This window comes from Anolis sagrei, chromosome 10 (assembly GCF_037176765.1).
Source record: "Anolis sagrei isolate rAnoSag1 chromosome 10, rAnoSag1.mat, whole genome shotgun sequence".
In the NCBI taxonomy this organism is placed as follows: domain Eukaryota; kingdom Metazoa; phylum Chordata; class Lepidosauria; order Squamata; family Dactyloidae; genus Anolis; species Anolis sagrei.
The window spans coordinates 27,076,105-27,093,817 of NC_090030.1; the positions used below are offsets into that span (position 1 = coordinate 27,076,105).

The following is a 17,713-nucleotide window of genomic DNA, read 5'->3' on the forward strand; positions in this document are numbered from 1 at the left end:
GTCTGGCGAACAAGCCCTATGAGGAGCGGCTTAAGGAGCTGGGCATGTTTAGCCTGAAGAAGAGAAGGCTGAGAGGAGATATCTTGGGTTAGAAGGCAGGCTCATCAAATTGGGAGGGATAGCCAATACTCCAGAGGACAGGAGCAGGATTCAAAACGATCTTGACAGATTAGAGAGATGATTGGACAAAACTAACAAAATGAAGTTCAACAGGGACAAATGCAAGATACTCCACTTTGGCAGGAAAAAAACGAAATGCAAAGATACAGAATGGGGGGCAATGCCTGGCTTGAGAGCAGTGCGTGTGAAAAAGATCTTGGAGTCCTCATGGACAACAAGTTAAACATGAGCCAACAATGTGATGTGGCGGTAAAAAAAGCCAATGGGATTTTGGCCTGCATCAAGAGGAGCATAGTGTCTAGATCTAGGGAAGTCATGCTACCCCTCTATTCTGCTTTGGTTAGACCACACCTGGAATATTGTGTCCAATTCTGGGCACCACAATTCAAGAGAGATATTGACAAGCTGGAATGTGTCCAGAGGAAGGCAACTAAAATGATCAAGGGTCTGGCGAACAAGCCCTATGAGGAGCGGCTTAAGGAGCTGGGCATGTTTAGCCTGAAGAAGAGAAGGCTGAGAGGAGACATGATAGCCATATATAAATATGCGAGAGGAAACCACAGGGAGGAGGGAGCAAGCTTGTTTTCTGCTTCCTTGGAGACTAGGACGTAAAGCAATGGCTTCAAACGACAAGAAAGGAGATTCCATCTGAACACGAGGAAGAACTTCCTGACTGTGAGAGCCGTTCAGCAGTGGAACTCTCTGCCCCGGAGTGTGGTGGAGGCTCCTTCTTTGGAAGCTTTTAAACAGAGGCTGGATGGCCATCTGTCAGGGATGATTTGAATGCAATATTCCTGCTTCTTGGCAGAATGGGGTTGGACTGGATGGCCCATGAGGTCTCTTCCAACTCTTTGATTCTATGATTCTATATTCTGGGATATAGGGCTGTGTGGATGGGCCCATTGATAACCTGGTTCAAAGCAGATATTGTGGGATTTTGTTCAGCTGTGTAGGAGGGCCCCCAGTTCAAAGCAGATATTGGGGATTATCTGCCTTCATATTCGAGATGGGCTCACTGATCTCTTTTTTGCTGTCCAGATTTCCCCATTCTCATACATTTCCAGTGTTTGAACACCCGGTGACGCAGTGGGTTAAACCCCTGTGCCGGCAGGACTGAAGACCGACAGGTCACAGGTTCTAATCCACAGAGAGGCGGATGAGCTCCCTCTATCAGCTCCAGCTCCTCATGCGGGGACATGAAAGAAGCCTCCCACAAGGATGGTAAAACATCTGGGCATCCCTTGGGCAACACCTTGCAGACGGACAGTTCTCCCACACTGCAACTGCTCCGGACATGAAAAAAAAAACCCGGAGTTCACACTGTCACAGAGCCCCCAGTGGCGCAGTGGGTTAAACCCCTGTGCTGGCAGGACTGAAGACCGACAAGTCGCAGGTTCGAATCCGGGGAGGCGGATGAGCTCCCTCTATCAGCACCAGCTCCCCATGCGGGGACATGAAAGAAGCCTCCCACAAGGATGATAAAAACATCAAATCATCCAGGCGTCCCCTGGGCAACATCCTTACAGATGGCCAATTCACTCACACCAGAAGCGACTTGCAGTTTCTCCTGACACAACAAAAAAAAAAACCAACTAAAGGAGGAGCAATTCCCTCAACCACTACTTTTTTGAGTCTCTTTTAAAGGGGTTTGAAACGGTTCATCGAGTTATGCCGATGCTACTCATGCCCTTCCACACAGCCATATAACTCAGAATATCAGGGCAGAAAATCCCACCATATCTGCTTTGAATTGGGTTATCTGAGTCCGCAGGTGCCCCCCCCCCCCCCCCGGCAGAATGGATTAAACCAGAGGTTCTCAACCTTCCTAATGTCGCGACCCCTTAATCCAGTTCCTTATGTTGTGGTGACCCCCAACCATACAATTGTTTTCATTGCTACTTCATAACTGTAATTTTGCTACCGTTCTGAATCATCATGTAAATATCAGATATACAGGGATGTATTCTCATTCACTGTTTGGCACAAATACCCGATACACCCAAATGTGAATACTGGAAGGGTTGGGGGGTGATTTTGTCACTTGGGAGTTGTAGTTACTTGGATTTATAGTTCACCTACAATCAAAGAGCATTCTGAACTCCACCAATGATGGAATTGAACCAACCTTGGTATACAGAACTCCCATGACCAAGAGAAAATACTGGAAGGGTATGGTGGGCCTTGAGTTTGGGAGTTGTAGTTCACCTGCATCCAGAGAGCATTTCTGGACTGAAACAATGATGTATCTGGACCACACTTGGCACGAATACTCAATATGCCCAAATGTGAACACTGGTGGAGTTTGGGGAAAATAGACCATGACATTTGGGAGTTGTAGTTGCAGGGATTTATAGTTCACCTACAATCAAAGAGCATCCTGAACTCCACCAATGATGGAGTTGAATCAACCTTGGTATACAGAACTCCCATGACCAAGAGAAAATACTGGAAGGGTATGGTGGGCCTTGAGTTTGGGAGTTGTAGTTCACCTGCATCCAGAGAGCATTTCTGGACTGAAACAATGATGTATCTGGACCACACTTGGCACGAATACTCAATATGCCCAAATGTGAACACTGGTGGAGTTTGGGGAAAATAGACCATGACATTTGGGAGTTGTAGTTGCAGGGATTTATAGTTCACCTACAATCAAAGAGCATCCTGAACTCCACCAATGATGGAGTTGAATCAATCTTGGCACACAGAACTCCCATGACCAACAGGAAAAACTGGAAGGGTTTGCTGGGCCTTGACCTTGAGTTTGGGAGTTGTAGTTCACCTGCATCCAGAGAGCACTCTGGACTCAAACAATGATGTATCTGGACCAAACTTGGCACGAATACTCAATATGCCCAAATGTGAACACTGGTGGAGTTTAGGGAAAATAGTCCTTGACATTTGGGAGTTGTAGTTGCAGGGATTTATAGTTCACCTACAATCAAAGAACATCCTGAACTCCACCAATGATGGAGTTGAATCAGTCCTGGCACACAGAACTCCCATGACCAACAGGAAAAACTGGAAAGGTTTGGTGGGCCTTGAGGTTGGGAGTTGTAGTTCACCTGCATTTAGAGTGCACTGTGGAATCAAACGATGGATCTGGACCAAACTTGGCATGAATACTCAATATGCCAAAATGTGAACACTGGTGGAGTTTGGGGGAAATAGACCATGACATTTGGGAGTTGTAGTTGCAGGGATTTATAGTTCACCTACAATCAAAGAGCATCCTGAACTCCACCAATGCTGGAGTTGAATCAATCTTGGTACACAGAACTCCCATGACCAACAGGAAAAACTGGAAGGGTTTGCTGGGCCTTGACCTTGAGTTTGGGAGTTGTAGTTCACCTGCATCCAGAGACCACCCTGGACTCAAACAATGATGTATCTGGACCAAACTTGGCACGAATACTCAATATGCCCTTCCACACAGCCATATAACTCAGAATATCTGTGAACACTGGTGGAATTTGGGGAAAATAGACCTTGACATTTGGGAGTTGTAGTTGCAGGGATTTATAGTTCACCTACAATCAAAGAGCATCCTGAACTCCACCAATGATGGAGTTGAATCAGTCCTGGCACACAGAACTCCCATGACCAACAGGAAAAACTGGAAAGGTTTGGTGGGCCTTGAGGTTGGGAGTTGTAGTTCACCTGCATCTAGAGTGCACTGTGGAATCAAACAACGATGGATCTGGACCAAACTTGGCACACATACTCAATATGCCCAAATGTGAACACTGGTGGAGTTTGAGGAAAATAGACCTTGACATTTGGGAGTTGTAGTTGCTGGGATTTATAGTCCACCTGCAATCAAAGAGCATTCTAAACCCCACCAATGATAGAATTGGGCCAAACTTTCCACACAGAACCCCCAGGACCAACAGAAATTACTGTGTTTTCTGATGGTCTTTGGTGACCCTTATGACACCCCCTCATGACCCCCCCAGGGGTCCCAACCCCCAGGTTGAGAAACACTGGGTTAAACCTTGTGCTGGCAGGACTGAAGGTCAAATTTTCAAATCTGGGGAGAGTGTGGATGAGCTTCCTCTTTCAGCTCCAGCTCCCCATTCAGGGACATGAGAGAAGCCTCCCAGAAGAATGGTAGAACATCTGGGCATCCCTTGGGCAACACCTTGCAGACGGTCAGTTCTCCCACACCGCGACTGCTCCTGACATGAAAAAAAAACTGAGTTCACACTGTCATATATTCCAGTTCAAAACGGATGTGGGATTTTATTCACTGTGTGAATTTTCCTCTTGGAAACAGTCTTGGCTATTCCTTTATTTAAAAGGAAACCTCTCTAGAGCCTGCCAATTTAATTTAACCTCATCAAATGTGTGTGTGTGTGTATGCATTTGATGAGGGGTTTTTTTTGTCGTGTCAGGAGCAAGTCACTTCTGGTGTGAGAGAATTGGCTGTCTGCAAGGACATTGCCCAGAGGATGCCTGGATGATTTGATGTTTTTATCATCCTTGTGGGAGGCTTCTCTCATGTCTCTGCATGAGGAGCTGGAGCTGATAGAGGGAGCTCATCCGCCTCTCCCCAGATTCGAACCTGCAACCTGTCGGTCTTCAGTCCTGCCAGCACAGGGATTTAACCCACAGCGCCACAGGGGGCTCCTATTTCATGAGGTGTTATATATATATATATATATATATATATATATATATATATATACACACACACACACATACATACACACACACACACATAAACACATACACACACACAAAGACACACACACACTAAATACTTGGGAAGCCCAGTAGTGTATTGTGGGGACTTTAAACAGATAGTTGCACCTATAGAGCTTATAACTTCTCCCCAAAAGGAGATAGTTCATAATTAGGGCCTGACCACTGTCTCCCAAAGCAGTTGCTCTATTCTGAACTCAAGAACAGAAAATGGAATGTTGGAGAACATGAAAAGAGATTTAAATATGGACTCAAAGTCAACCTTAAAAACTGTGGCATAGACACTTAGAACTGGGAAGCCCTGGCCCTTGAGAGCTCCAGCTGGGAGTCAGCTGTGACCAGCAGTGCTATAGAATTTGAAGAGGCACGAATGGAGGGTGAAATGGAGAAATGTGCCAAGAGGAAGGCACATCAAGCCAACCCCGAGCAGGACTGTCTTCCACCTGGAAACCGATGTCCTCACTGCAGGAGAAGATGCAGATCAAGAATAAGGCTCCACAGTCACCCACCGCCTGAACACTGACCTTGGAGGATCATCATCCTCAGACTACAAGGGATTACCTAAGTATTCTGCCAGAATATCATGACAGAAATTCCCACAATATGGGCTTTGAACAGGGTTATCTGAGTCTACACTGACATATATTCCAGTTCAAAGCACATAATGTGGGATTTTATTCAACTGTGTGGAAAGGGGTCTAGGACCAGGGTATGACTTGCCCAAAGTCTGCCTGGATTTCCTTGATTGGAGAGGGATTTCAACCCTGGCCTCCAGCATCATAGTCCAAGGCATAAATAAACAATGTTCTGGAGCTCCAAACTGCCATATCTATCTATCTATCTATCTATCTATCTATCTATCTATCTATCTATCTATCTATCCATCCATCCATCCATCCATCCATCCATCCATCCATCCATCCATCCATGGGCCCTTCCACACAGCCATATAACCCAGAATATCAAGGCAAAAAATCCCACAATGTTCTAGAGCTCCAAACTGCCATATCTATCTATCTATCTATCTATCTATCTATCTATCTATCTATCTATCTATCTATCTATCTATCCATCCATCCATCCATCCATCCATCCATCCATCCATCCATCCATCCATGGGCCCTTCCACACAGCCATATAACCCAGAATATCAAGGCAAAAAATCCCACAATGTTCTAGAGCTCCAAACTGCCATATCTATCTATCTATCTATCTATCTATCTATCTATCTATCTATCTATCTATCTATCTATCTATCTATCTATCTATCTATCCATCCATCCATCCATCCATCCATCCATCCATCCATCCATCCATCCATCCATCCATCCATCTCAGGGCCCTTCCACACAGCCATATAACCCAGAATATCAAGGCAGAAAATCCCACAATATTAGCTTTGAACTGGGCTATCCGAGTCCACACTGCCATATATCCCACTTCAAATCAGATAATGTGAGATTTTCTGCCTTTTATATTCTGGGTTATATGGCTGTGTGGAAGGGGCTTTAGACCTCACTCCCCCTGCCCCGTTTTCCCACAAAATACCAGCTAAAGTATGGAGCCCCCAGTGGGTTAAACCCTTGTGCCGGCAGGACTGGTTCGCAGGTTCGAATCCAGGAAGAGCGCGGATGAGCTCCCTCTATCAGCTCCAGCTCCTCATGCGGGGACATGAGAAGCCTCCCTCAAGGATGGTAAAACATTAAAACATCCGGGCGTCCCCTGGGCAACATCCTTGCAGACGGTCAATTCTCTCACACCAGAAGCGACTTGCAGTTTCTCAAGTTGCTCCTGACACAACTAAAAAAAACCAGATAAAGTGGCTGAAACATTAAAAAAAGGCATGTGTATTGGATTAAATAGGACTGAAATCCCAACAAAAGGATTTGGTTTAATATTGGGTAGTTTTAGGGCCTTTCCACACAGCCCTCTATCCCAGAATATCAAGACAGAAAACCCCACAATAACTGCTTTGAACTGGGATTGTTATTCAGCTGTGTGGAGGGGGTTTAGGACCCTTCCACACAGCCATATAACCCAGAATATCAAGGGAGAAAATCCCACAATATCTGCCTTTAATTGGATTATATAGTATTGAGGCTGAAAAATCACAATATTTGCTTTGAACTGGATTATATGAGTCCGCACAGCCACATAATCCAGTTCAAAGCAGATAATGTGGGAGCTTAGGGTCCTTCCACACAGCCATATAACTCAAGAGTATCAAGGGAGAAAATCCCACAATATTTGCTTTGAACTGGATTATATGAGTCCACACTGCCATATAATCCAGTTCAAAGCATCTAATTTTAATTCAACTGTGTGGAAGGGGAATTAGGGACCTTCCACCCAGCCATATAGCCCAGAATATCAAGGCAGAAAATTCACAATATTTGCTTTGAACTGGATTATATGAGTCCACGCTTCCATATAATCCAGTTCAAAGCAAATAATATGGGGTTTTATTCAACTGTGTGGAAGAGGAATAGGGGCCCTTTCAACAGTCATAGAATATAAAGGCTGAAAATTCATAATATTTGCTTTGAACTGGATTATGAGTCCCTACTGTCATATAATCCAATTCAAAGCATATAATGTGTGGTTTTGTTCAACTGTGTGGAAGGGGAATTAGGGACCTTTCAACAGCCATATAACTCAGAATATCAAGGGAGAAAATCCCACAATATCTGCTTTGAACTGGATTATATGAGTCCCCACTGCCATATATTCCAGTTCAAAGCAGATAATGTGGGGTTTTATTTAACTTTGAAGGGGAATTAGGAACCTTCCACACAGCCTAGAATAACAAGGCAGAAAATCTGCAATATCTGTTTTGAACTGGATTATATGAGTCCACACTGCCATATAATCCAGTTCAATGTAGATGTTATGCAGCTGTGTGGAAGAGGGTCTGTAGTAGATCTTCTACCAACCATTCACTCTTTTCTGCTGCTTCTTTTTCTGTCTCCCAGGAATTTATTTAGTTATGTATTTATGTATTATTTGAAATATTTATATTCCACCCTTCTCACCCCGAAGTGGACTCAGGGCAGATCACAACATATACACAGCATTAACATAAAATAACTATAAATATAGGTTGTTGTAGGTTTTTGCCGGAACATAAAATAACTATAAATATAGGTTGTTGTAGGTTTTGTTTTAGAAGCATTCTCTCCTGACATTTCGCCTACATCTACGGCAACTATAAATATACACAAACTCTACAAACAGTTTACATCTACTTTAAAATCAGTAGCTTTAAAAAAATGCCAGAGACACCAGTTCAAGCGCCTGTTATAAAATTTATTGTTCTCTTTTTAAAGTTCTTTGTCGGAGGGAGGAAAGGAGGGAAGAGGGGAAACTAAGGAAGGAGGGAAGGAGGGAAAGTTGTGAGGGAGGAAAAAAGTCCCCTCCAAAGAAAATCCGAGACACAGGTCACAAACAATGAACAACAACAACATTTTTTTAAAAAAAAAATAACTAAAACAATGCATTTTGTGGAAACAGAGATGAGTTTCAAAGTTGTCCCTGGATCACATCCACAAAACGAAAAGAAATTAACTTTGTACAGAGATTTACAACAGCTCCACAGGCCCATTTTCCAACTCCGGAGCATCCCTTTCTTTCCATTTTTCTCCCAAAGGAACGGGGGAAAAACATTATTTGGAACCAATTCCAGGCAATTCCAATTTTTTAGTTATTCCCAGACACAATCCAAAGCAAGTGAAGCAAAATCCCCTCAAATGTTTTCTTCTCTCACTTTTGGGCGCAATCCTTTGCACTGTTTAGATGGGCAAACTTGGGTCCTTCAGGTGTTTTGGACTTCAACTCCCACAATTCCTAACAGCCGGTAGGCTGTTAGGAATTGTGGGAGTTGGAAGTCCAAAACACCTGAAGGACCCAAGTTTGCCCATACCTGGTTTAGACCCTTTGAAGCTCCCAAAAAAAGGCTTCTTCATCTCTTCCTTGGATAAACTCCCCCAAAAAGGTATCTTCATCTCTTCTCCTTGTATAAATTGTGGCTTTAAAGGAAACAGGGAAGTGAAAAATAGAAAGTAATTCCTAAAGAGAAAAATATCGACTTGTTGAAAGTTTTCATGGTCAGAATCACGGGGATGTTGTGAGTTTTCCGAGCTCTCCTGATGTTGCAACCTCTGAGGATGCCTGCCATAGATGCAGGCGAAATGTCAGGAGAGAATGCTTCTGGGACATAACCAAACAGCCTGGAAAACTCACAACAGCCCAATGACCAACTTATGGGGAGTATAATGGGGAGGCGAAAGGCATGGGAGAAATTATGCCAAAAAAATTTGTAAACTTTTCCAGAAACTTTTCAAAATAAAACCATATTTTGGGACTTTGGGAAATAGAACTCGCTCTCCACCTTTAAAATATGGCCACAATCACTGGGATGTTGTGAGTTTTCCGGGCTCTCCTGATGTTGCAACCTCTGAGGGTGCCTGCCATAGATGAAGGCGAAATGTCAGGAGAGAATGCTTCTGGGACATAATCAAACAGCCTGGAAAACTCACAACAACCCAATGACCGACTTCTTTCTTTAATATATATAATGGGGAGGCGAAATGCATGGGAAAAATTGTGCCAAAAAAATGTAAACTTTTCCAAACAGTTTTCAAAACAAAACCATATTTTGGGACTTTGGAAAATATAACTCTCTCTCCACCTTTAAAATATGGCCAGAATCATTGGGATGTTGTGAGTTTTCCAAGCTCTCCTGATGTTGCAACTTCTGAGGATGCCTGCCATAAGATGGAGGCGAAATGTCAGGAGAGAATGCTTCTGGGACATAACCATACATCCTGGAAAACTCACAACAACCCAATGACCGACTTATGGGGAGTATATGGGGAGGCAAAAGGCATGGGAGAAATTATGGGGAGGGCGAAAGGCATGGGAAAAATTACGCCCAAAAAAATCTAAACTTTTCCAAAAAACTTTTCAAAATAAAACCATATTTTGGGAGTTTGGAAAATAGAACTCGCTCTCCACCTTTAAAATATCCCTAAGGAACTCCAAAGGTAAGAAGGACTTGGTGTGCTTCTCAACTTCTCCAAAGGCAAAAGGCTTTTTCCCCGCTTGTCGGGAAGGGAGGAAAAGTTTGGACGCATTCCCTTTCCCGCAAAAGGAAAGGGAAGGAGGAAGGAAAGGAAAAGGAAGGAGGAAGGAAAGGAGGAAGGGAGGGAGTTGGTCCTACTATTCCTAAGCTTCGGTGCTGGGCTTCCAGCTTCCCAAAATAACACTCAAAACAAAGCAGGGACTTACACGAGTTGCGCCTTGGAGACAAGACCACCCCGTGCGTAAAAAGCCCGACTTTTTGGAGAATGTTTGTGCGCCTTTCCAAGCAGGGAAAGCAGACCCAAAAGCGAGGAAAGTAGACCCAAAAGTTCTCTCTCCTCTGCTTCCCCCTCCTCAAATAATACTTCCACCCCCCCAAAAAAATACCAAACCCCAAACCGGTTGCGATGGAGAAGTTATTTTGGAGAGGAGACCTAAAAAAGGAAGAGTTTGACAGTCTTTTGGAGAGGAAGGGGCTCGCTCCAGAAGGCAACCCGATGTGAGAAATCATGCCCCCAAAAATGTAAACTTTTCCAAAAACTTTTCAAAATAAAACCATATTTTGGGACTTTGGAAAATATAACTCGCTCTCCGCCTTTAAAATATGGCCAGAATCACTGGGATAATTTCTCCCCCAAAAAGGCATCTTCATCTCTTCCTTGGATAAACTGTGGCTTTAAAGGAAGCAGGGAAGCAAAAAATAGAAAAGTATTTGCTAAAGAGGAAAATATCGACTTGTTGAAAGTTTTCATGGCCAGAATCACTGGGATGTTGTGAGTTTTCCAGGCTCTCCTGATGTTGCAACCTCTGAGGATGCCTGCCATAGATGCAGGCGAAATGTCAGGAGAGAATGCTTCTGGAACGTAACCAAACAGCCTGGAAAACTCACAACAACCCAATGACCGACTTAGGGGGAGTATAATGGGGAAGCGAAAAGCATGGGAGAAATTATGCCAAAAAAATGTAAACTACTAAATAATAATAATAATACACTTCCAAACAGACAAACAAGTTGTCTTGGAAACACCGTAAAAAGGAAGTTTTGGAGAGCTTAAATAATAATAATAATACACTTCCAAACAGACAAACAAGTTGTCTTGGAAACACCGTAAAAAGGAAGTTTTGGAGAGCTTAAATAATAGTAATAAACTTCCAAACAAACAAACAAGTTGTCTTGGAAAACACCGACGTTTCCGTGCGTAAAAAGGAAATTTTGGAGAGTTTGGTTGCCTTTCGATGGGGAAGGAGTTCTAGAAGGCGACTCGAGGGAGAAAGGGGGGTCCCGTTCCCTTCTCCTTTCCTCTCCCTAAAAAAATACCCCCCCCCCTTTTCCAACAAACAAACAAGTTACATTAGAGAAGCCGGTGTTGCGCCTTGGAGAGGTCTCTGTGCGTAAAAGGGGAGTTTTGACGAAACTGTCTGCCTTTCGATGGGAAATTTCAGAAGGGGAGTCGAGGGAGAATTAAAGAGTCCCTCTCTCTTCTTCTCCCCAAATAAACAATGCCCAAGTTGTGTTGGAGAAGCCGTTGGTGCGCCTTGGAGAGGTCTCCGTGCGTCAAAAGGACAGTTTCGGAGAGCCTGGGTGCCTTTCGATGGGAAAGAGTTTCCAGGAGGCGACTCCAGGGAGAAAATAAGTCCCTCTTTCTTCTCCTCCCCCCTCCCTTAAAAAACAATACCCCTTCTCTCCCCCCACAACAAACAAATAAACATTTTGCCTTGGGGAAGAAGGTGATACGCCTATGCGTCAAGAGGGGAGTTTTGGAAAGCCTGGCTGCCTTTCGACGGGGAAGGAGTTCAAGGAGACGGCTCGAGGGAGAAAAAATGTCCCGTTCTTTTCTCCCCCCCACCCTAACAAAACAATACCCTTCCCCCCAAAACAAACGAACAAATTGGGTTGGAGTAGCTGGAGGTGCGCCTTGGAGATGTCTCCGTGCGTCAAAAGGGAGTTTAGGAGAGCCTGGCTGCCTTTCGTTGGGAAAGAGTTCCAGAAGGGGACTCCAGGAAGAAAGAGGGTCCCTCTCCCTTCTCCTCCCCCCTCCCTAAAAATATACCATACCCAAGTTGCGTTTGAGAAGCCGATGTTCCCATGCGTCGAAAGAGGAGTTTTGGAGAGCCCGATGGTGCGCCTTGGAGAGGAGTTTTGAAGAGCCTGGATGGATGCCTTTCGATGGGGAAAGAGTTCCAGGAGGCGACTCGAGGGAGAAAGAGGGTCCTGCTCCCGTCTCCCCCCTCCCTAAAATAAACAGTGCCCAAGTTGCATTGGAGAAGTCAGTCTCCGTCTTGGAGAGGTCTCCTCCCTGCGTAAAAAGGGTTTTGGAGAGTCTGGCTGCCTTTCGATGGGAAAGAGTTCCAGAGGGAAAAAGAGGGTCCCTCCCCCTCCTCCTCCCTAAAAATAAACAATACCCAAGTTGTGTTAGAGAAGCCAATATTGTGTCTTGGAGAGATCTCCTCCGTGCGTAAAATGGGAATTTTGGAAAGTCCGATGGCGAGTCTTGGAGAGATCTCCTCCATGAGTAAAAAGTCAGTTTTGGAGAGCCTGGCTGCCTTTCGATGGGGAAAGAGTTCCAGGAGGCGACTCGAGAGAGAAAGGGGGTCCCACTCCTTTCTCCTCCCCCCTCCCTAAAATAAAATGTCCATGTTACATTGGAGAAGCCGGAGTTGCGCCTTGGAGGTCTCCTCCGTGCGTAAAAGGGGAGTTTTGGAGAGCCCGATGGTTAGTTTTGGAAAGGTCTCCTCCTCCGTGCGTAAAAACGGAGTTTTGGAGAGCCTGGCTGCCTTTCGACGGGGAAGGGGTTCCAGGAAACGATTTGAGGGAGAAAGAGGGTCTCTCTCCTTTCACCTCCCCCCTCCCTAAAGTAAACTGTCCAAGTTGCATGGGAGAAGCCGGAATTGCGCCTTGGAGAGGTCTCCTCCGTGCGTAAAAGGAGAGTTTTGGAGAGCCTTGGAGAGGTCTCTTCTGTGCGTAAAAAGGGAGTTTTGGAGAGCCTGGCTGCCTTTCGACGGGGAAGCAGTTCCAGGAGACGGCTCGAGGGAGAAAGAGGGTCCCACTCCTTTCTCCTCCCCCCTCCCTAAAATAAACTGTCCAAGTTGCATGGGAGAAGCCAGAATTGCGCCTTGGAGGGATCTCCTCCGTGCGTAAAAAGGGAGTTTTGGAGAGCCTGGTTGCCTTTCGATGGAGAAGGGAGTTCCAGGACACGATTTGAGGGAGAAAGAGGGTCCCTCTCCTTTCTCCTCTCCCCTCCCTAAAATAAACAGTGTCCACCTTGCATTGGAGAAGTCTCCTCCGTGCGTAAAAGGGGAGTTTTGGAGAGCCTGGCTGCCTTTTGATGGGGAAGGAGTTCCAGGAGACGATTTGAGGGAGAAAGAGGGCCTCACTCCCTTCTCCTCCCCCCTCCTTAAAGTAAACTGTCCAAGCTGCATGGGAGAAGCCAGTGGTGCGCCTTGGAGAAGTCTCCTCCATGCGTAAAAAGGGAGTTTTGGAGAGCCGGGTGGTGCGCCTTGGAGAGGTAAAGGGGAGTTTTGGAGAGCCCGATGGTGCGCCTTGGAGAGGTCTCCTCCGTGCGTAAAAAGGTGGAGTTTTGGAAAGCCTGGCTGCCTTTCGATGGGAAAGAGTTCCAGAGGGAGAAAAAGGGTCCCTCCCTCCTCCTCCCCCATCCCTAAAAATAAACAATACCCAAGTCGTGTTGGAGAAGCCAGTATTGTGTCTTGGAGGGATCTCCTCCGTGAATAGGAGGGGAGTTTTGGAGAGCCCGATGGTTCGTCTTGGAAAGGTCTCCTCCTCCGTGCGTAAAAAGGGAGTTTTGGAGAGCCTGGCTGGCTTTTGATGGGGAAGCAGTTCCAGGAGACGGCTCGAGGGAGAAAGAGGGTCCCACTCCTTTCTCCTCCCCCCTCCCTAAAACAAACAGTGTCCAAGTTGCATGGGATAAGCCGGAGTTGCGCCTTGGAGGTCTCCGTGCGTAAAAAGGGAGTTTTGGAGAGCCTGGCTGCCTTTCGATGGGGAAAGAGTTCCAGGAGGCCACTCGGGAGAGAAAGAGGGTCCCACTCCTTTCTCCTCCCCCCTCCCTTAAATAAACTGTCCAAGTTGCATGGGAGAAGCTGGAGTTGCGCCTTGGAGAGGTCTCCTCCTTGAGTAAAAGGGGAGTTTTGGAGAGCCCGATGGTGCGCCTTGGAGAGGTCTCCTCCGTGCGTAAAAAGGGAGTTTTGGAGAGCCTGGCAACCTTTCGATGGGAAAGAGTTCCAGAGGGAGAAAGAGGGTCCTTTTCCCTTCTCCTCCCCCCTCCCTAGTCAAAGCAATGCCCAAGTTGCGTTGGAGAAGCCGGAGTTGCGCCTTGGAGAAGTCCCCGCGCGTGGAAGGGAGCCTGGGAGAGAGTCTGGGCGCTAGATATGAGTCAGGGGCACGGTCCCGTTGACGGAGGCTCCGGCGCCGGGGTAGTGCTGGTGGACGCCGTGGAGCCGGCTGCTTTGGAGCGCTGCCGTCGGGTCCGCCGCGTCGCCACCTCCTCCTCCTCCTCCTCCTCCTCCGCCCCCTCCTCCTCCAGGAGGAAGATACATACTGATCATATCCCGGAGATCTCCGAGGCAGGCCCGTTGGGAGTGGGAAGCCACAGCCGGGGGCGGCGAGCTGGGCTCGGCTTTAACGAGCGCCCCCAACCCCGTGGGTTGATAAGCGGCGGCCATGCTGTAAGTGGAGGCGGCGGCGCTCATGTAGGGCTGGGCGCTGGACATGATGGGGCTGTACTGGAGACCCGCGACGTCGTAGCGGTGCATGGGCTGGAGCTGGGCATTGCTCATAGCCGGGTGTTGGCTGTACCCTCCGAGTTGGTCGGGCATCAAGGAGGCGTAGGCGCCGTTGGGCCAGCCATTCAAGTGGGCATAGGAGTCCAAGCGCTGCCCGACGGGGCTACTCACCCCGTTCCCTCCTCCGCCGCCTCCTCCTCCGAGTCCTCCTCCTCCTCCGAGTCCAGAAGGCGCCAAGAGGTTCCCCGGCAGCGAGTACTTGTCCTTCTTGAGCAGCGTCTTCGTCTTCCGACGGGGCCGGTACTTATAATCCGGGTATTCCTTCATGTGGACGGCGCGGAGCCGCTTGGCCTCGTCGATGAAGGGCCGCTTCTCGGCGTCGCTGAGCAGCTTCCAGTCGGCGCCCAGGCGCTTGGAGATCTCCGAGTTGTGCATCTTGGGGTTCTCCTGGGCCATCTTGCGACGTTGCCCTCGAGACCACACCATGAAGGCGTTCATGGGGCGCTTGACGCGGTCCTGATCCACCGCCGAGGTGCCATTCCCTCCTCCTCCTCCTCCTTTCCCGTTGTTGTTGTTACTGGAAGGATTACTTTGAGGGCCTTTGAGCTCGCCGTCCAGCATGCCGTACATGGCCGGCGAGGAGAGGAGATGCGCCAGCTTGGCTGAGAGAAGACACCAAACTCAAGCCTCCACCGTCCAGCAAAGAGCCACAGGACCCCAGAGGAGAGCAAAGTGGCGGTCTTTCCTTCTCCTCTCTTCCTTCTCCGTCCAGCAAAGAGCCACAGGACCCCACAGGAGAGGAAACTGGTGCTCTTTCCTTCTCTTCTCTTCCTTCTCCGTCCAGGACCCCACAGGAGAGGAAACTGGTGCTCTTTCCTTCTCCTCTTGGGCAATTTTCGGCTTCTCCTCCCCTTGACCAGCAACTCTCTTTGGCCCCCTCCTCGGGGCTTGCTCTTTCTCTCCGGGGCCTTTGATTGACGGCCTATAAATGAGCAGGCGGCGGCCAATCACAGCCCAGGACCCGGCTTGTTCTCTTCCTCTTGAGGGGAGGGGAAGAAGGGAGGGGCAGGACCACTTTCTTGCTCCCTCCTCCTCCTCCTCCTCCTTGCTTTTGCTCCCTCTCTGAGTTTGACGCACCCGCCCCGTCCCAAGTTTTGGAGACTTACTTGTGTTTACCCGTCCTCCAATTTTAAGCACTAATTTCTCTTGGTTTTTTTTTGTTGTTATGTTGGGCCTCGACCTCTTGTAAGCCGCACCGAGTCCTTCGGGTGATGTTAGCGGGGTATAAAAAAAAGGATGATGATGATGATGATGATTCTTCCTCCTCTTTCTCTTGTTCTTCCTCTTCCTCTTCTTCTTCTTTCTCTTCTTCTTCCTCTTTCTCTTCTTCTTCCTCTTTCTCTTGTTCTTGTTCTTCCTCTTCTTCTTCCTCTTCTTCTTTCTCTTCTTCCTCTTTCTCTTCTTCCTCTTTCTCTTCTTCTTTCTCTTCTTCTTCTTCCTCCTCTTTCTCTTGTTCTTCTTCTTCTTCTTTCTCTTCTTCTTCTTTCTCTTCTTCTTCTTCTTCTTTCTCTTTCTCTTCTTCCTCCTCTTTGCCTTCTGCTTCTTCTTCTTCCTCCTCTTCTTCTTCCTCTTCCTCTTTTTCTTCTTTCTCTTCTTCTTCCTCCTCCTCCTCTTCTTCCTCTTCCTCTTCCTCTTCTTCTTCCTCTTCTTCTTCTTTCTCTTCTTCCTCTTTCTCTTCTTCTTCTTCTTCTTCTTTCTCTTCTTCTTCTTCTTTCTCTTCTTCTTCCTCCTCCTCCTCTTCTTCTTCTTCCTCCTCCTCTTCCTCTTCCTCTTCTTCTTTCTCTTCTTCTTCCTCCTCCTCCTCCTCTTCTTCTTGTTCCTCCTCCTCTTCTTCTTCCTCTTCCTCTTCCTCTTCTTCTTCTTTCTCTTCTTCCTCCTCCTCCTCCTCCTCCTCCTCCTCTTCTTCTTCCCTGCATGAGGAACATTTTTTATAACCCTCCCCTTCCAAAAAAGGTTATATTAAAAATGGTTTGAGGGTTATATTTCTGCAACAGAAATCAAACCAAAAATATAATGGGCTGAATTTGGAGCCACAACTTTCTATTATTATTAGTAGTAGTACTATTATTGTTGCTATTATATCACAATTATTATATTACTATTATTATTATGATTATATTACTATTATTACTATTATATTACAATTATTGCTATTATATTACTGCAATTATTACTAATATTACTATTATTATTGCTGCTATATCACAATTATTATATTACTATTATAGTACTATTATTCCTATTACAATTATTATTATTATATTACTATTGTTGCTATTATACAGTATTACTGTAATTATTACTAATATTACTATTATTGCTGTTATATAACAATTATTATATTACTATTAGTATTACTATTGTATTACTACTATTCCTATTATGATTGCTATTATATCACAAATATTACTATTATATTACAATTATTGCTATTATATTACTGTAATTATTACTAATATTACTATTATTATTGCTGTTATATCACAGTTATTATATTACTATTATTATTACTGCTATTATATCACAATTATTACTATTATATTACAATTATTATTATATTACAACTATTGCTTCTATATTACTGTAATTATTACTAATATTACTATTACTATTGCATCACAATTATTATATTACTATTATTATTACTATTAAATTACTATTACTACTACTATTATTGTTGCTATTATATTACTATTATTATTGCTATTTTATAGCTATTATTACTATTATATTACTACTATGACTATTATTGTTACTATTATATTACTACTGTTATTTTACTACTACTATTAGTATTATTACTATTATTACTATTATTATTAGATTACTATTATTATTACTATTACTGTTATTATTACTATTGTTACTATTACTTCTTCACTTTCCACTCTCAGGGCCCTTCCACACAGCCATATAAACCCAGAATACCAAGGCAGGTAATCCATAAGATCTGCTTTCAAGAGAGATATTGACAAGCTGGAATGTGTCCAGAGGAGGGCGACTAAAATGATCAAGG

The 17,713-nt window shown here is 45.5% G+C and overlaps 1 protein-coding gene across 1 annotated transcript; it reads right to left on the bottom strand.

Annotated features, from left to right (window-relative positions):
* Positions 1-13,458: 13,458 nt before the first annotated feature.
* SOX3 (SRY-box transcription factor 3) lies at positions 13,459-15,593 on the bottom strand. The gene has a single exon (XM_060756556.2). It carries the CDS (start codon positions 15,265-15,267, stop codon positions 14,278-14,280), a length of 990 nt encoding a protein of 329 aa, XP_060612539.2. The 5' UTR covers positions 15,268-15,593; the 3' UTR covers positions 13,459-14,277.
* Between the last annotated feature and the right edge of the window lie 2,120 nt (positions 15,594-17,713).

What these genes read in the sequence shown, in the direction of transcription:
- SOX3 (XM_060756556.2), bottom strand. Translation starts at nt 15,267, where the DNA reads ATGTACGGCATGCTGGACGGCGAGCTCAAAGGCCCTCAAAGTAATCCT.